General features: G+C 35.2%; 1 protein-coding gene across 1 annotated transcript; it reads left to right on the top strand.

Moving 5' to 3' along the window:
* Positions 1 to 10,562: 10,562 nt before the first annotated feature.
* Positions 10,563 to 17,019, top strand: LOC104610738 (eukaryotic translation initiation factor 5A-like). Its single transcript, XM_010277504.3, has 5 exons — positions 10,563 to 10,809; positions 14,269 to 14,391; positions 14,549 to 14,605; positions 16,425 to 16,499; positions 16,623 to 17,019. The coding sequence occupies exons 1-5, from the start codon at positions 10,687 to 10,689 to the stop codon at positions 16,725 to 16,727; spliced, it is 483 nt and encodes a 160-aa protein (XP_010275806.1). The 5' UTR covers positions 10,563 to 10,686; the 3' UTR covers positions 16,728 to 17,019.
* The last annotated feature ends 3,832 nt before the right edge of the window (positions 17,020 to 20,851 follow it).

Here is a 20,851-nt window from a genome sequence, read left to right on the forward strand (position 1 = left end):
GATTATATACTTTACATAAAATATGGGTTGGTTTATTTAAATTCCCAATTCGAACTATAATACTAAAAACTGATCTTTTATATAGGTATATATACAATCAGATTAATTCAAACCCTAACGGATTGGATCTAGAATATCCGAATTTGATCTGCCATTAGTAAGTAGATCATACTTTGCGATCTGATTGGATCCAATTATAGCTAGATGGATATATATCTGAATTTGATTAAAGTAAATTGGATTCAAATTAAAATCGGATTAGATAATATTTAGGTCTAGGAATAATTTGCAACGATCAAGCTGAGAACTGCTCTACAATTGGTGGTAACATCATGTTTAGTTAATATTCAATGTAAGGATCACTAGAGTTAAAGATTTGAGTACGCAAGCTACTAACATGCTATTATGTACGTATTTTCTTTTTTATTTTTTTATTTTCTGCTAGACAAAGAGTCAAACAGGCTATATATAAGAGGGGCTAGTTTGTCCCTCAATCCTGAGATAAGTGGGATTTGACCCTATGGCCCCGTTTGTTTTTCTGTAAGTTATTTATCCGGATAAATGCAATTACCTTACCTGGGTAAGTGTATTTATCCATGTTCTTTTATTTCCTAAGTAAATAAGGCAATAATCATTTTAACCATAAAAATTCATTATTAAAATTGACATTTTTGCCCCATTTAAATATTGATAATTTTTCCTCCAAAGTGTAAAGTTATTTATCCACATAAGAGATGGATATACTCAGGAAAATAAACTTTCCTTAATCCCCACATAAATATGAAAAAAGAACATGGGATTCTTGGTCAATGGGAAACCAAAATCCCATTGACCAACTTTCACTCTTTTCAAAATTCCAAAAAAGAACGCCCCCTATTTAACAACCACCCAGTTAGAACCTTCTTAATTATTATAAGTGATAGTAACTATGTAACCACTGGAATAGCTGAACTATGAGACAGTATTAAGTCATTCAGTTGGAGAAATTTAGCCATTATCAAATAGTTCAGCAGTTTACACTGGAATTAGATGTTCTGAGATAAATATATATTATTTATATACCGTGCAAATATACCTGTCATGGTATAGAGGAGGTGCCAGCAGATTTATCCCTAATGAAAACTTTTAAATCTAAGATATAATTGGAACATTATATCCCCTATATATTTACAACAAAAAACCTTTCCTACAATGGTACGGGGTCTAATCCATTTCTCAACCCAGGTGTATATGAGATTCAATCCCAAATTTCCATACAACCAATATAAAACTTTACTAACAAGCTGGTTGACAACATCATAAATAACTTTGTTATGGAACATATCACATACATAATTGTGTTTATCTTTTAGAGAGGGAATCCTTATGAAGGCATATAAAATCATAGTAGGGAGAAGCCTCACAACTTAGTCATGTTTATGGCGGATTTCATCCTGGAAAAATTGGGGTAGAGGAAGATGGAGTGGAGAGTGAAGGCAGGATTCGATCCTTTTTTAGTGGTAAGTGGTAACTATATTCAATATTGTTTTACTAACTAATTCATATGGCATTTTTAATTTCTTTTACCTTGTCTATCTTGTCAATCTATGTCATACCTGTCGTTCAATGAAAATTATGCTTTGAAGTGGCCTCTATAGAACATCTGTTACAAGGACTTCACTGATGACATGTGCATTGGAGATGGGACTTGGGAGGCCTCTATTGTAGACCGGCAATTAATTAGAAAATAACCTTATATAATAAAGAGTTTTACATGTGTAACCTTATCTCTATTGCAGATTTTTTGGTGTTTTTGGTCAAAGTCTTCACTGTAGCGATTACATGTGTTGGCACTTATGAACTTACAACCAAAAGGTATCAAATTAAATGGAGGTATTAAATTAAGCAAGGGGAAAAATCTATGCTTCCAAAAAGACATAATAGTGGAAGAGTTTTGATTACAACCGGCAAAAAGTTGATCTAATCCGTGAATCTGACTCAATTAATCCGAAAAAACAGGGTTAAGGTCTCATATTTAGCTACCTGAATGTGAGAATGACCCGATTCGATTCAATCAGGAAAAAAAGGGGTTGGGTTGGGTTGGGTCATGGGTCAACCCATTGACCCGATTGTCAAGTTTAATTGGGACTATTTATGCATTGTTAGAAGTTTTCACTCTTTAATTTTTTCTATTTAGTCTTTAGTCTTTATTATTTATTCTTTAAATTGTTAAATGTTCAAGTTTTTTATTTTATATTTGGAATTTTAAGGTTAAGTCCTTTAATTTTGACTTTTTTATGTATTTTTCTTTATTTTTTTTTAATTTTAGTTATTTTTTGAGATGACCCAAATTGACCCATGGGTCAACCCTAACCCGAACATTTAGAGTTAGGGTCTAACGGTTGACAACCCAACCTAAAACTCAACCCCAAGTGCCTTGACCCAACCCGAAACTGACCCATCCAACCCATTTGCCAGATCTAGTTTTGACCAATCAAACGCCCCCACTGAATTTTGATAAATACCATATCATTGTTTACTACTTTTACATGATACCTATTGATTGGTCGCACGTTTTTCCCGTATCATAGTCAAACTCTAAGAAAAAAATTATATGACAAGAAGACTCAACTCTTTATGTCAATTCCCCTTATAAGTAGTAGGGATGGAAAATTTCCCCATCCTCGCTGTGTGCCCAATCTCCCCAACCCAATGGGTCATGATCGAGGATGGGGGATGGAGTCCTTGCCCATCCTTGGTTCGCTTCCACCATTCCTGTTTTTTTTTTTAATTTTATTTTGGAGATGTTGAAGCTATCGATCATATATGGAAGCAACATGGGTACTAAATTGATAGTTTTCAGGAATTCAATTACTGCAGTGGCATGTTTTGAAGTTTGGGTATTAACTTGCGACAACCCCAAAAGTACTAGATACTATTCTTAGATTTACCCTTATAAAATGTTTCTCTTCCTCTCTCCATTGGACGTTTTGGGGCTCACACATTACTATTTGTGTTGACATTGAATGATATTGTGTTTGCTTATACTATGCTCGTCGAGCGGACATTGTAGTAGGATGGGTCAAGGTTCTCAAGAAGATTACTCCAAGGTTCAAAATATTGATACACTCGATACGCCGGTGTGGGCGTATCGGGTGAATAGATACTCCTTTTGGTGGTTCATTTTTTTATTTTTTTTGTCAACTGGTTCAGGGGAGCCGGTTTAGGTCCTCGCCACACCCTGAACCGATCAAACCACCGATACACCCACTGTAGGGGCGTATCGGTTGAGTGCCAGAACGATACGTATCGACCGATATGTGTCAATACTTTGAACCTTGGATTACTCTAATGGATTAAATCATTACATAACCCCAAAAGTGATTGCCCCAATCTATTAAGTTACCAATTCGAATAGATCTTGATTGATCCAATTTGGTTTACCAAACTTGTCATATAAATTTTTAGAAAATATATATTGAAAAATATTAAAAACACTATTAATTTCATTATTATTAATTAAGATTTTTTGTTAAAATATTAATTTCACTAATAATTAATTTTTTAATAAAATATTTTTGTCATATTTTTAGAATTTTTTTGTTAAAAATTAACTATTTTTCTATAAATAATGTGAAAATTTCACTACGAATTTTTTAAAAATACTTACTATGAACATGAACTGTTTCCTTTGTTTTATAACTTTATTGCGACAAACTTAATTTTTTAAGCATTGAGTGGTAGATTAAATGGATTAGGTTATTTCTCAAACTTTATTAGTTTCCTAGGAGAAGAATAAAGCAAAAGAAGAAATGAATCGCAGGCCTAAAAATTGCTATGCATCAAGAAGATGAATAATGGTTAGGTTATTTGAATACCCAAAAACTGTTAAGCCCACTAACTTCAATTAATAGTTCATACCAAATTGGACCATTTTGGTTTACTCGGTTCAACCCGGTTATGCAATTTTCAAAACAAAAAAGAGCAAGGTTGGTTGTTTTACTCGAGAACCATCCACTTGCTAGCTTCAATTACCAATTCATACTCAACTGGACCAATCTGGTTTGGTCAGTTTGACCTGTTTATGCAATTTTGAAAACAAAAGGCAAATAAGGGAAATTTTTACTAAAAAATTTGTTAATTAAAAAATAAATAAAGAAAGATAACAAAAAATTATTAACAATTTTTTAATAGACCGAAAATGATAAAATAAGGGAAATTTTCTAAAAAGATAAAAAAAATAACAAAAATAGAAATTTAATTTTTTAATTAATTGATAAAATAAGAGAAGATTTCAATAAAAATAACAAAGAAAACTTTAACATATAAAATTAATATTTATCGAGAAAATATTAAAAATAAAAAGTAGAAACAAAAAATAAAAATAAGTGAAAATTAAAAATCTAAAAATTACTTTACATGATTAACTTATTAAGTAACTTATTATTAAAACAAATTGATTAAATTAATTTTCTTAACTTACTTTAGAATTAGTAAAATTAATAAAAAAATTAAAACTTAAATTATTAATAAACAACTAACACAATAAACACAATAAAAAATTTGTTAACAGGCTTAGTAAAATTTATTTTATTAGTTAAAATTGATACAAATTAATAAAAACATAATTTAATTAAAATAATAAATTATGTTTAAAATTTAACTTAATAAAAAGAAACTCTCCATCTCCTAAATCCCTTCTAGATTTTTGTTTTTTTTTTTAATTTATTAGACAATACATAGCTCAAGTGGCCCAATTACAAATGTCCCAAGTCTTTTGTCTAAATATCACTTAACAAAGCCTATGCATCTCATATAAGAGTAATAAAACTAATAAAATGTAATAGAAATAATAAAAATTAGCACATTTTTCTTTAACAACATGTAACCCAAAGATAGTTTGGGTTGGACTTGGTACCACTTGGCCCAATTGATATTGTCATAAGAATCATGCCACACTTTCTTTTAACAACACCCATATATTATACAGGCTTGACTAGTTAGTAACTAAGTATTTGTTTGGCATTGATGCTGCAGATGCAACATCATTTTCTAATGAGAAAACGGTGCCTTATTTTTGTTTGGAAACTTTTCTGCCAGGTAGGACGTTTCCTAGAGCAACAGAAATGTTTTTTATTTGGTACTAATGCTCCAGGAAAATGTTTTCAGCACTGGTATCCATTATCCAATGCCATATCACTGCCACCTCACATCCATGTTGGCAGTAACAAGTTGCAGCTCCAGGAAACATCAAATTTGGCATTGCTCCAGGCCATGCCTTCTTGATTTTCAAAGCGTGGCTTGGAGCATTGCCTTTGATGGAAAATGGTTCCAAACAAATGCCCGTTTTCTGGAGCACCATTTTTTTTTGGCATAGCACTGATGTGACACCGTTTTCTAGAGCAACGACAACGATGCCAAACAAACGCTAAAACAAATGTAGAAGTCCAAGTGAAGCTTTGGAATTTGGATCTAAAAAAGCAATTCTCCAAGTAGCAAAGCAAGATAAATGTATAAACCATTGGAGACAACACATTAGTTGATTCCAATTGATAAGGGCCAGTCAATTGCCAACTAAAATATTCCTGTGAGTCATTCCTTTCCTTACATAACAATCCAAATCAATCCAAATTTATAAGAGTTGAGCATCTTTAAACAGACATTAAAAAGAACAAGGGTAAATTGTTGAAACCTCCCTTGAAGTTTAGTAATTGCAATCACATCTCTTAAACTTTCTAATACAGTTGCAAGTAGACCCCCTTTTGGTAGAATCTTCTAAAAAAAGGCATGAAAAAGTCCAAAATACCCATACGATTACTATTGAGGCTGGTTTCTATGGGAAAAAACAATACAAACTTTATGTACAGCAAAAGAAAGAGAATTTAAAGTTGCAGCTTTACCTTTGAGTGATTGATATGAAGGGCAAATTTAGAAAATAAATCAATTTCAGAAAAAAGATGGAAAGGGTTTAGGGTAGTGATTCATATGAAGAGAAAATTTGGAAAACAAACATTTTTTTTTAATTAATTGCATGGGTATTTTGGACATTTTCATGCCATTTTTTATAAAATTATACCAGGGGGTCTACTTACAACTATGTCAAAAAGTTCAGAAGAGATGATTGCAATTAACAAACTTTAGAGAAAGTTTTAGCAACAGATAAAAACTTCAGAGGAGGTTTCAGCAATTTACCAAAAAAAACAAAGGAAAATTGAAGAGGAAAGAGGAGGGATAGTTCTTGCAAGGAGAGAGGTTTTGTCATTTTGATGGAAACATGAGTGGCAATAGGGTGGGTTAGGATACATCCCATTAGCCCATTTAACACCCATCTTCATAGAGCCTAATTGGGTATGATCCACGTCCATTATCCTCCGTAGAGCAAGATACAGATAGAGAAATGGGTGTTTGCCGTTTGGCAATTTCATCAAATGGGTGCCCAAATGCTCACTCATTAGGCAACCCAGACTCGCACTTAGCAAGTATTGTATCATAGCCTTCATTACCAAAAAAAAAAAAAGCAAACCATATCCTTGATAGGAATAATACTCTTTTTCTATTCCACTTTTATTTATATTCTTAAGCTAGACAATACATTGAATGGAGCAAAACAATGACTAGAAAAAGAAAAAAGAAATATGATTGAGAGAGACATTTTAAAGACATATTTTATATCAAAAAGAACAAATAATTTTATATTATCATTTAAATTTATTTTATCTTTATATCAAAGTAAATTTAAATAAATAAATAAATATTATAGGATTTACCTGGTCAACCCTTTTATGAAAAGAACATCCAAAAAATTAAACTGTTTGGCTGGCAATTCTTATTGCTTCCTCCTCAACTCACTACACTTCACCCACCTTTGGGCACCCCACTTACCCACAAGTTCGTCCACATTTTCAACTCCTTGCCAAGTTGATTGTGAGAGGATAAACCCAAGTTTTAGAGAACAAAAAGGATCAGTGGGCAGTCAGTCCACTCATTAGATGAGTTTCTTGAATTTGATTGAAATTACTCGCAAAAATGCACCTTTCTGATTTGGGTTTTTGGTTTGACTCGAAATTCTTCAAACCCATCTCTAAGAAAACACCAAATGACACAGAACCAAAATGGGTTTCTTGAGTTTGATTGAAATAATTCACAAAAATGCAAAATTTTAATCTAGGTCTTTGGTCTGACTCAAAATTCTTTAAAGTAGAAGATAATGAATAATGCTTTTTTTTTAGGGTAAATTTCTTAAACTATCTTTACGTTTAAATTAATTGACAAAGTGTATCCTTATTGTTTGAAAATTGACTAACACTACCCCTACAGTTTCTAATAATTGACTAACTCTACCCTTACTATTAACATCTGTTAGTATTCTCTCAAAACCTGCATACACATGAGACCATGTGACGTTTAAAATTCTTTTAAAACCCAATATTACTCCTCCCTCGCCCCCTTCCTCTGACCGGCAACCCCCTTCTCCTCAGACCTCCGGTCTCTTTTCTCTTACCTCTCTATTTTTCTCTCTCTTACCTAGGATCGTGTAGGTATAATCGCTTGGAGGAGCAAATCTGGATTTTGATGGCTGACGAAGAGACCAGAGGCTGTTGCTCGAGATGTATTGATGGCTGATAGAGAGATCGAATCAGATTTGCAGTGGCAACTTTTATTCCATCAACACTAATTATTCTAGCAACAGGAAAGAAAGTAAGCCAAGGAGAGATCCTGGGAAAGCGAAAGCCAAGAAGACCATCTTCAATAGTTGTGGATTCTAATTCACTTCCTCACAGAGCACAGAGAAGGAGATGGATCTTGACGCTCTGCTCCCCGGAGAACCTGAAGAAGGAAAGCATGACTGACTGAAATGTGCATGCAGAAGACCAAAGGATTCCTGACTCTCCTTTCTTTTATTTTTTTGGCCTTCTACACGCACATTTAAGTCAGTTTTCCATCCTTCGTCCGATGTGACTAGGAAGAGCTGCCTCATAACAAAACCAGTCGGCATCATCATATTACCGTTCTCTGAATCACCTTCGTCGTCGTTGTCCTCATCAGCAACAGCCTCTTTTTTTAGAATATCAAAGCTGAAGGCGAAGAGATCGTCGCCGCCAGCACGCCTATCATGAGTTGAACAGGAATCATCATCTCCTCCGTTGCTCGAAGCATCAACATTGACAACGGAGGAATTTGAAGAGCCGGAATCATCCATTTGGTAGTCAAAACCCACCGAAAGCTTGCCAATCATCACCTTATCTCCATCGCAGGTCAAATTAGCGGAAACAACATTAAGATACAACATCACGGCTTCTAATTTGTCAACAATTTATGTAGTTTACTTGTACTTTGTCTCTTTCCTTCTTTGATTGATCTTGCATCCTTAAGCCAAGAAAACTCCAAAAGAGTGTTTATATGTGTATCTAATGAAGAAGAGACAGAGCAGGTAAAGGTATTGGCTAGATAAAATAGAGAGGCGTCTAAGGAACATTAGCTCTTCAACACCCAGAAATCACTGTTACATTCTAGTCCTTTTACATCGCATTTAGAGGACTATTCTCTCTCTCTCTCTCTCTCCTTCTTTGTCAACTTCACCACCCCTATTTTTCCTTCCCTACCATCCCCGCTGCACTCTTAGCTGCGGCGATTTAGATTGAACCTCCTTCACCGGATAACATGTATCTAAAATCTAAACAATAAAAGGCGATCATTTCTAATATGGGTTTTAGATCAGAAACAATTAGTTTTTTCTCTCAAATCTTCGCTTCCTTCGATCTCTTTGGTGGCTTCATCCAGTTGAGTTTAAGGGTAAAACAATCATTTTACATTTTTTCGTCCATGTTTAATGGTCCTGGTAATGTTTCGACAATTGTCAGAAACAATAAGGGTAGCATCAGTCAATTTTCAAACATTAAGGGTACACTTGTCAATTAGTTAAATCATAAGGGTAGTTTAAGAAATTACCCTTTTTTTTGAAAGGTAGTGTTGCTATCGATTTGGAACCAAAGGTAGTGTAGTAGTTTCCAAGGCGTAAAGGTTGCAGGTCCCACTTACTAAGAGTGAAAGGACATCAAAGGCCCCGATAGTGTTCCCAGGGGCGAAGACTCCGATAGTCAAGTCAATTAAGGGCTCAAAGTAAAGCCGAGGTCACAACAGGAGAGTAAGTGCTAGCTTGAGTATGTGTTTTCGTATCTTTAGCCGTGATTTATAGTTAGAGCCATCCAAGAGAGGAGTAATGAACAACGAGTAACCGTCTCATAGATCACTGTCACGTAGAGGGGAGCTAGAGAGGCGTCAGCTGGTCAAAATCCTTTCATAAGTGTGTCGAGGGTAAATTCATTGAGAATGTGTGCCTGTAATAAACGCTCCTTAATGGCATGCCGTGGGAGTTACCTTGTTGCCCTCGGTAGTGTGTAGATTGATAGGGGTGCCTTGGGCGATGCTACATGTCAAGGTACCGACCGAATATACCTACATCATATGGTTTTGATATTCTAAAAATTTTAATGGGAAAATTCCCGATGAGTGCCCTGACCCCTGTACTTTTTCAAGTGACAATTTGGTCATTGAACTTTAAAATGCAACAATCCAGTACCTGAACTTTTAAAATGTGACAATCCAGTACTCGAACTTTCAAAATGTGACAATCCAGTACCTATCGTTAACCAATCCGTTAATAAACTTTTAAGTGACATTTGAAAAGTCAAAAATGCCCTTAGAATGCCATTTAATTCTCTTTATCAACCAGTCAAACATTGACAATAAAATGAATAGTCTCAAATTCTATCTTCTTCTAAACAGTCACCAACTTTTTTGAATAGAAGAGGCTAGGATTTGGGACTCTTCATTTTTTTGTCACATTTGGATGGTTGATAAAGAGAATTAAATAACATTCAAATGGCACTTTTGACTTTTCAAATGACACTTAACCATTGATTAATGGACTGATCAATGGTAGGTACTGGATTGTCACATTTTAAAAATTTGAATACTGGATTGTCGCATTTTAAATTTGGTCGACTCTAGTCAAAGTAAGAGTATTGATCGAGAATTTTCACAATTTTAAATTATATATATCTATCACATGATATAATAAATGATGAAATATTAACGAGATACTAAATTTACACATTTTGAAAGTTTAGACTTTAGATACTGAATTGATACAATTTAGGGGACCAAATGAGATTAGCCTAATGTAAACGACACGAATATGTAATTTTTCTTTTAAAAGGTCATCTTATGCCACCTGCACAACCTTTCTTTTACCACGTGTCATTTTGACACTTCAGTAGTGGAGAACCGAACAGTCTAGCATGTCACCTCTAAAAAAAGGAAAGGAAATAGTAGACAAAAATCCAAAAAGGTTTGTTCGGTAATCGGTCAAAGCGCTCGTACCCCAAGCATCCAACACCTTCAAATATCCTTTTGTCTAATAGATCTTCGCCGTTAAATCAACGAGGCCAGAGAAAGTAAGAGCCATGATTATAATTTCTTAACCAGATGAGGGTGAAACTCTAGCTAGTTAGAATGTGAGGGTTTAAATTTTTGAAAGAAAAATTCCGAGGGGGATTGGGATTTACTGAATTTGGGAGAGATACGGGGGCAGATATTGAAAAGGGGGTATGTGTTTTTTGGTCTCCTGTTGAGCTGAGTAAAGTGAGAGCCTGAGAGAGGAGTATTCAGTTCAGACGCGACTCGAGAGAGAGAGAGAGAGAAAAGATGTCGGACGACGATCATCACTTTGAGTCGAAGGCCGATGCTGGAGCATCCAAGACCTTTCCTCAGCAGGCTGGAACCATCCGTAAAAACGGCTACATCGTCATTAAGGGAAGGCCCTGCAAGGTATCAATTGTTGATCTATAAATCTCTCTATGCATGTCTGTGTTTGTTTTTCTTCTTCTAAATTACTTATCGCTTGAAGAAGGCATTCATTTGGGAAATTGAGTCTCTGCAAGATCTCAATGATTTACTTGACTCTCAAAATTTATTGTCTGCTAGATTTCATTCCTCGTGGATATTGTTTTTTATTTATCTGGTGCATTTTTGTTTAATTAATGCATAGGTGCTTTTCATTTCTTTTTCTTTTTTCCTTTTTTTTTCATAAGTTCTGCTTGGGCTATGTTTTTGTTCAGGATTGTTGTTGTTTTTCTGTTCTTTTTCTAGTATTCGAACCTCCATGATATGTGGGTTCTCTCTCTTTTTATTACTTTCCTCTTTTAATGAGTTTTCAGTGGTATTTTATTTTTTTCCTGGTTGTTCCAAATTATATGGGAGTCTTTATATTCTATTAGGTGGGTCAATATGGATATTTATCCAGATATTTCGTTTTCCTATCAGGTATTGTTTTCTGGTTTCAAAGGACTTGTTATTAGCAAATTTATATTCCCTCATAATTTCTGCAACGACATCTCTTTGTGCAAATCTTCTCGTAGAAATTGGACTTTCTTTCTGGGTTCTTGGATACTATAATTGGAGTTGTCAGGTTTTTGTAATTTTGGTGACATCTTAGATGTCCTGGTTCAGTTACGAAGTTGGATTGTTCTGTTAGAGAAGCTCATATTAGGAAGGGTATCGTTTTTGCTTCAATAGCATCGCCTGTGGCTGAATTTGTTCTCGTTGGTAATGGAATTCCTGTTGGTTTTGATTTCCAGATTAATTTAATTTTGTTATTGGTACTTTATCTATTGTGTTTCAAACGCAATAGCATACACATTAGTGTTTTTATAATTTATTGTGCTCAATATGTATAAACTTATGCTGATACTGAGGATCTTTGTTTTTCCTGTGAATATATTATTGTTATGACTGGTAGTGTTCTTGCTTTTGCTAAGTGGTGCTATTTTGTATTGTAAGTCCTGTTGGTTTTGCTTCCTAGATTAGTTTAATTTTGTTTTTGGTATTTTCTATAAAGGATTTTAAGCTCTAAGCGTTTATGTTAATTTTCTAACAATTTTCTGTGTTTATGATGTATAAGCTTGTTCTGATCCTGAGGAAGTGAGGATCTCTGTCATTTCCATGAGTATGGATGTTGCAGTTAGGACTTAGGTGTTATTATTGTTATGACTGGTAGTGGGAAATTTGAAGTGGTGTGGCCGTGGGGGCCTCTTTTATAATGACGTTTTTATAGTTTTTTGCCTCTTCCCTCTCATGAGATTACCATGTATCTAGCCATTTGAGTTGAAGGGAGTGACCATAAGTTGAATACTGAGGTTTTGTGGGCTAGTCTTGTTGGTTTCTGCTTAGGCTTTGTGGGTGCTCATTATGTTACCTTAAGCTAGGATGCTTATGGAAGTGGGAAGTTAATGGAAAGTTGTATGTTGTATCTTACTTTCATGCCTTTACTCATTTTGAAGTTGTCCTGGATAATGCTAAGAAGATTTAGGGGCTCTAGCCTCTCCTCAGATTGTTCTTTTCTGCTGTGAACAGTGAACTGCTACTTTTGGAACATAGTTTATGGTGAATTATTCTATCTTTGTACAGTAATCAGTGTGGATGTTTTTTATGTTGTGTTTACTGTTTCATTGCAGTCATGCTTGGAGCATGTGGCACCACTTCATTCTTCTTTTGGTGTTTATTATCATTCTAGGATCATTATCCTTGTAATATGGGTGTTGGTCTTGTGAGAATTTGCCCAAGGAGACCTCATTTGAGATTTTCATTCTGGTTTTCTTATTGGGTCTTTTGGGAAGAATGATATGTCTGGACTTTTGTAGGAATTGAGTCATGATGGAAGGTGTGGCCATTTTATTTAAATCATTGGAAGATGCCCCCAGTGCATTTAAATGCTGGTTGCGTGTGATGTGGGAAGGTGGGGCTCAATGATGAGCTGGTTGTTCCAAGAGTTTTTTTTTTTTTTTTTTCTTTTTTGAATTAATAGTTAAGAAAAGGAAGAGTTCGGATGGTGTCGTTCATTCCTCTCTCTCTCTCGTATAGATACATATTCCAGATTTCTTCCTTGAGACCTCAATATGTCAGAAAATCTCTCTTCCATGCAGTGATTTAAAAGGTGTGTGGCGTGCCTAGGTGCTCAGGCGAGGTGCATTTTAAGGTATGCGCCTAGGCCCTAGGCATAACACTTTCAAAAGGTGTGCCTGGTGTGCCTTTTTTAATTTTTGTGCAGCGTCTGCCTTTTGTTTTTTTTTTTTTTGACCCAACGGTTCACTCACTTTGCTTGCTCATCGAAGCTCTACAAACACCCTCTTTGCTAATGTTGTTCATTCATTCATGATTCATCCTAATAAAATATCTTCTTAAAAGGCAATTAAAATTATAAAATCATTTTATTTTGTGTGAGGATTAAGAATTTAAGACCCTAATATGGACTTGTTTGGGCTTGCCTCAAGGGGCATGGTACAAAGGTGGCTCGTAGAAGCATGATGCAAAATGTTTCACATCACATTAGCTATTAAAAGTAATGCAATTGAGGAAAAGAGAGCTTGTGGGTTTTACATGCCTGAAAATGTTTTATATGTTTGATTTTATTTTTAAATTTTCATTTGAATACGCTTTACATGTTATGCTTATGTAATTTTTTTTGAATCTCTTGTTTTTTTTTTTTTTTGTATTTTTGCACCTTGCTTCAGAAGGGCATGTGCCTTGTGCCTTGCACCTCAGCGCAAATTGCCCCTTGTGCTTTTAAAACACAGCTTTCATGGAGCTACTTGGTGAGTCAGGGGCTGTTGATAACAGTTGAAGCGGCTGAACTGAAAAGCATATTGCTTTTGTCTTTCAGTAAATAAGATTTTAAGAAGGTCGGGGGCTCCTTAATGGCTGAAGTTGGAAGTTGGGAGGTTACTATTACCCTTGAATATTTTATTGTTTAATTATATATCCACTGAAAGACAGTAATAAGTCATTCAGTTCAGCAACTTCATCTTTTATGTTACCAAATGGCCCCTTAGTATGTCTATACTCTGTGTAAACGAAGCAATGCTGAATCTGCCATTTTTAAATGATAGAGAACAAGACCTGGCCACCCTACTTTCCTTAAATGGTTGGAGTCTGCTCTGCTGTAGATTACTTATTTCATAATTTGTGCTTATTACATGATCACTATTTATTTACTATTAGTCTTATTATTTTGATTGCATTTGCTTTAATGTGAATAACTGAATGCAATCGTGCTCTATGTTAAGGTTGTGTAATTTTATTGTTAAAAAAATGTTGTGTAGTGTAGGCTTTTACAATTTGAATGACTTTTCAGCCCTGCCTGTTTGCAATGGATGATGCCGAGCTTCATAGTCTACCCTAATTTATGACTTTCTTTTTTCTTTTTGTATGTGTGTTTTTCTCTGCATACAGGTTGTTGAGGTCTCTACCTCCAAAACAGGGAAGCATGGTCATGCCAAGTGTCACTTTGTGGGTATTGATATATTTAATGGGAAGAAGCTTGAAGATATAGTACCTTCCTCCCACAACTGTGATGTAATCTTCCTTTCCCCTCATTTTCTAATTTATTTGTTTATCTATTTATTTTTTTTGCGGGACTTCTTTCTTTGCCTTGCTTTTCTGGAACCTTTTCCATGGGTGTTATAGACTATTATTGGTTGGCTAGTCACTTTTTTTTTTATATCTTTTGCAGGCTCCCCATGTTAATCGCACTGACTATCAGCTGATTGACATCTCTGAAGATGGTTTTGTAAGTTATTTACTCAGAAAGTTTCATTATTCCATTTTAGTTTATAATGAGCCATGGTAGTGAGTTAGTGCTTAGTATGGCATGAAAAGGTGAAGATTACATTTCAAATTCATAATACAGAGGATATAGTATAGTATGTATAGGTACTTACTCCCATTATTTGATTATTAACCTGTGTATATAGTATATTATTAAGTATTGGAAAATCTATGATGCCATGAATTGATAATATTGGGAGAGCTTTTACCAATCAAAACCCCCATGAATTTAAATAAGAACATCTAATTTGTTATCACTTTCATGATACCAGTTGATTGTTTATTAGTTCTTTTGGTATCATAGTCAAACCCTAATAAATGTATCTTATAAGAAATAACATATATAGTAAAAAGGGTTTAGGGAGGATTCAAATCCTTCCCCTTGTGTGATTGTGTCCCATTATTTCTATAACATAAATAGAAATACCATGAACCTTTTTGCATAAGAGGGATGATGGGTTTAATGGATTTGGGATGGGATGGGTTTGGGAAATTGGGAGGAAGAACTAAACGAGTTTGGGATCAAAGGTGCTTAGGCAGGTTTGGGAATGGGAAGGCAATTTTCATGGGTACTCTACCTGTTGCCATCTCTAATAGAGAGGAAAAAGTGAAATTTATAGATTTCATTCCTTATTGTAGGAGAGAGTAAGGGCAATTTTTTATGGAGTGTGAACAGGTTACTGGAAAAGTGGGGTTTTATGAAAGTGGCAGTGCTTTAAATACCACAGGTGTGCCGATGCTCACAGGCTAGGCTCACTTTGTGGGGTGCACCTCACCTGATCCCAAGTGAGACTCATCTGTCTTGGCTATGTTTTGATTAATTAACCTTGATTTTTAAAATTGAGCATGTAATTTACAATTCTAGTATACTGTAGGTTATAATTATGATATTTAGAGTTTAGACAGTTATGCCTATTTGGGACTCCAATATTTTAGATTACACCATTTGTATTAATGACATTAGTGCTCACAGCCTCTAACGAATTGAACTAATTGGCTTTTTGAAATATTTCAATGATTCAACATACAGATTTATATAAAATTTATTTATAGTCTTTTTTTTTCCGAAGTGGCACCTCTCTCCTTCCAGGTGTGTGCCTTGCCTTGTGTCTTAGGCTTCGGGAATCCCTTCCAGTCTAGTTGTGCTTCAAGCTTTACAAATACTTGAAAGAGACTGGAGTGACCAAGCTAGCTAGCTTGAGTTGGGGGTTTGGGATCCACATGGTGAACTTTAGGCTCAGTTTGGAAGGAGTACAAATGCAAATTTGTTGTGTAAAACCTTGTATTTTGTATAATTTTGTATGTATTTGCACTCTATAAATTTGCATTTGTACTCCTTCCAAACTGAGCCTTAGAGGAAATCTACCAATGGAGACAATTGGATTTGTCACTTTTAGTTTCTTGTAAGGATCTTTGGGTTTGTACTTCTCACAATATGGATTAAGAGATATATAGGATAAGGACCAGTTTGACTCTTGGCCGTGCAAAGTATTACTCACGTGGAAAATTGATTGGTGGTGGTGATGCATCTGACATCAGCTCCTTTACACACAATCCGATCTGCTAGTACAAAAAAAGCTTGGCACGTCACCATTTGGTGCCACCTTTCCTCAACACATGAGAAATGCAGTTGTGCACATTATTTTTTAAAAACTCATACTTGTTGAGGGCATATTTTTAAAAACTGTGAAGTGCCTAGCATTGTTTGTTATTATTCAGTAAATTAAATCAATTTTGGTAAGTTTTCATTTAGCAAACTAATTGTGGTTGTGGTTGTGTAGGTGAGTCTTCTCACTGAAAGTGGGAACACCAAGGATGATTTGAGGCTTCCCACTGATGATAATCTGCTCACCCAGGTTTGGATTTGGAGTAGTTTTCACTTTTCAAGAACCCATTACTCAAGTGCAATTTCTGTTACTTAAACTATTGGCTACCATAGGTGGACTTGGGCTTTGATGATTTATATTTTCTACATACAGATTAAAGATGGGTTTGCTGAAGGAAAGGATCTCGTGGTGACGGTCATGTCGGCAATGGGAGAAGAGCAGATCTGCGCCCTCAAGGACATTGGCCCCAAGAACTAAACTGTGAAGCTAGATATCTTGCTATATTTTATAATTATACAGAGACAATTCAGTTCTTTTTCTGCTTTTACAAGTCAATGCATTGTGTGGTAGAACCATTAAAATGATATGGTAGTATTGTAGTTCAATACTCGTTTTCTGCTTTGTAAAGAGGGGTGACATCCCCTTGGTAGAACCATGGGGGTTAGAACTGGAACCTGCCAAGGAGCTACTTTCTACGTCACATTCTTTAATGTTTTTCCAATTAAATACTGAATCCATATATTACGTGAAAGATATGGTTTTAGTTTCATATTACTTGTGCCTAGGATTTGGGATATGCCCAAGGTTCAAAATATGGATACGCTCGGGCGTACCGGGCGATATCAATAGTGTTTTTTACTGGCGTATCGGGTGATATCGATAATGTTTTTTTTTTTTTTTTCAAAACTGGTTTAAGGGCTGGTTTAAGGTTTCTCTGCCCCCTGAATCGGTTAGAACCCTGATATATCGAGAAGTGACTGGCACGATATATATTGGCTTATATGGGTTGATACGTATCGATACTTTGAACCTTGGATATGTCTAGGATTTGGGAAAGTAAACTAATTAGATGAAAAAAGAATATATTTACATCAACATTGTCTAACATGCATAGTAGGGGATATAAAACCTACAAAGGCATACAATCTTGGGAGTTCATTAGTTCATTGTAACTGACCCAATTATTAATCAGAACAAAATCATGGGACCTGAACCGACATAATCGGTTTGGTTCAGTTTGGGCGGTCAGGTAGAATCAACCCATTGGCAGCCCTATTGATACTTGTGAAGTCTTATGGGCTCTTAATCTTCTAATCGCCTGGAGGTGGTCTACAGTACACGTCCATCATGCAAAGATTCAAGGAAACAACAACGTTCACTTGAAAGGGAGAGAGGGAGAGAGACAGAGTTGGCCGGAGGGAGAGACACAACAGCATCTGAGGGGAATAGAAATGAGAGACAGAGTGAGAGGGGGAGAGACGGAGGGAGAGAGGAAGAGGGGAACATAAACGAGAGGCAGAGTGAGAGAGGAAGAGGGGAACATAAATGAGAGACAGAGTGAGAGAGGGAGAGAGACAACGATTGTTGGAAACAACAGCGTTCACTTGCCTGTGACTCGCCGTGCGATGGTGAGAGACAATGAAAGCCGGCCCCTGTGACTCGCCGTGGCGGGATGGTGAAAGACAACGAAAGCCGGTCCCTATGACTCACTGTGGGATGGTGAGAGACAACCAAAGCCAGTTGGTCAGAGTTGGCAGAGACGGATATGAGAGACCGAGTGAGAGACGGAAAGAGGGGGAGAGATAAAGTGAGAGAGGGAAAGAGTGGGAGAGGGAAATAGAGAGAGAGAGAGGGAAATAGAGAGAAAGAGAGAGAACAGGAAGAGAAAGGGGAGTGAACCTCGGAGGGGGTTGAAAGAGGAAGATTGAGACGGGGTGTGAGAGTCGCACCAGTATTGATGTTTTTGGCTTTTGCATTCTGATTTAATGCCCCGCTTGTGTAGATTCCATTTACTCTACGCTCAGGTGGCCACGTATCTCGATTCTGTAGATAGATAGATAGAGAGATGGGGTGTGAGAGTCGCACGAGTATTGATGTTTTCGCATGCTGACTTAATGCCCAGCTCGTGTGGATTCCATTTACTCTACGCTTAGGTGGCCACGTATCCTCATTCTGTATATATATATATTATCAAAAATCTAGTTTTAAGTTGTTACCAAGGTTCAAAGTATCGATATGTATTGGACTGTATCGACTAATATATATCGTACCAGTGGCTTCCTAATATGTTCCTACAGGGAGTGTATCAAGGTTCTGACCAATTTAAAGGGTGGAGGAACCTTAAACCGCCCCCTGAATTAGTTTTGAAAAGAAAATAAAAAGAAAGCAAAAGAAAAACACTACTGATATCGCCTGATACACCTCTACGAACGTATCAAGCATATCAATATTTTAAACTTTGATGAAAATATGTATGTGTACATACGGTTGAATTAATGACCAGACAACTGAAGGAAAAATAATATTTTTTTGAAAAGTGGCTTTTAAAACATTTTATAAGTGCAAACTAATATTGTTATGTTTATGTCTATAAAGGGTCATTTAAAATAACCCCTGTAATTTTGCATATTTAATAAAACCTATCTATAATTTATATATAGTAGTCTATACTTTGCAAATGTATTATCTATTACCAGTTTTATTTACTTAAGTACAAAATGACATTTTTAACCTTAATGTCGATTTGATTAAATTAATTAGAACCTTGACCATCTAGCTCTTAACACTGATGATCTCGCAGGTCAAAACTTTTGGTGGTTTGACCTGTCAATACGACGGTGGTAGGAAGCTGTTAGACGAAAGTATGAAGTGTGGGCATGTGGTATCAAAGGGTTGCGTTTCTGTGTCTTGAATTCTTAGTTGTCGTTCGCCCCATGACCCGACCCAACACTTGTAAAGAACCCAAAAGGAAAAAAATTCTTTGAGGTCTGTGCAGGGGCTGAGCTCTGGCAGTATAAACCTGACCCATTTTTATATGGGTCCCATACCTGTTTCTAGGGTTTGACATCACAAAGAATGATCAAGAGACTGGGTTTTATGGAGTCCGGATCTCTTGCTCCTGCCCACACAAACTCTGTCCACCTTTACCCACAGAACACTGCAGTCGAATATCTCATCCTCCTACGTAATATTATGAAGAAAGAGAAGTTCTTAATTTACGGGAATAGTGTACTGTGAGTAGAAGTGGGCAGAGTTTTCGTAGGCAGAAGATCCGGAATTGGTTTTGAGTGTTAAGTGCACTAGATTTTTCAGAGGTGCTGTTTATACCTGTACCCATTGTTATGTGTTGTTATAATGGATTTTTTCTCCTATTCATTTTAATTGTATATGTGTATTTATGTATGAAATATACATTTGTTAATGAAATTTACGCATTGTTTTTCAATCCATCGATTCCATTCTACTTTGGGAATTAGACGAACAAAGCCCAATAATAGATGGTTGTATAAAAATATACTCCTAAATCCTTTCAAATCCCATTAGGCCTGATTAGGCTCGGTTTGATCCAAACCAACTCTGAATCCAGCCTATGTTGTATTAGGATTAAAGTCGAAATCCAGCTTATGTTTCACTCAGAGTTGATTTTCAATTTTCACCTTAAGCTGTGCTCAAAAAAAAAAAAAAAAAAAAAACGAAAAGAAAATAGCATCTTAAGCTTAGGCCAGGATGACCACCCCTAATTTTCAATTTTCATCAAAGCGCACGTCTATCATCATGTTGGGATCAGTTAAAGAAATAAATAACGCATCTTCTTCTGTGCAAAAAGTAAAATAACTCTTCCAAATATCAAAATCTAATACCAGGAAATATTTCAAAGATCCACTCATGTCTATAATCTATCAATCAAATACTCAATTAGGCAAAAGTTATCTCATCTTTCTCACTTTGAATTTAGGTGATAATTTCATCCACAGGCAGCTAACAACCGTTATGCTGAGCACTAATGCTGCATGCATGCTTTTACTACAATGTTCTGGATATTAACCTAACCATTGTGCCTACTTTATGGGCTCCCTTCACTATTACTGCTCAAAATTGCACCATAAACAAGCAGGTAAAGAAAAAAATAAACAACCAATAATTTATGAGAATTATTATAATATACTAATTTCTACTAATTATATTATATTTATTATATGATAGTTTATTGGTAAATTATAATAATTTATCCATTTTATGGAATTTAATGGCTAGTTTTGGACATTTCTACTAATTTATGATAATTTTTGGTAAATTATTTTAGTGTATTTAGGATTATATTATTTGATAATTTTAAGTAATTATCATCCTAAAGTCTACTAATTTGTGATAATTTCTTTTTATTTTTATTAATTTTTTTATAAATATTGGTAATTTATGTATAATGGTGGTAATTTCTTTTAATTTATATTTGATAATTTTTATAATTATTTGACAATTGTTATTGTTACATTATTTGACAATTTTAGGTATAACAGATTTCAAAAAAAACAATTCAAATAGCAATATTTTTAACTTACAATATGTAAAAATCTTCAACTTACAAAATCTATAAATGTAAA

This window comes from Nelumbo nucifera, chromosome 8 (genome assembly GCF_055504915.1).
Source record: "Nelumbo nucifera cultivar China Antique chromosome 8, China Antique-T2T, whole genome shotgun sequence".
NCBI classification, from domain to species: domain Eukaryota; kingdom Viridiplantae; phylum Streptophyta; class Magnoliopsida; order Proteales; family Nelumbonaceae; genus Nelumbo; species Nelumbo nucifera.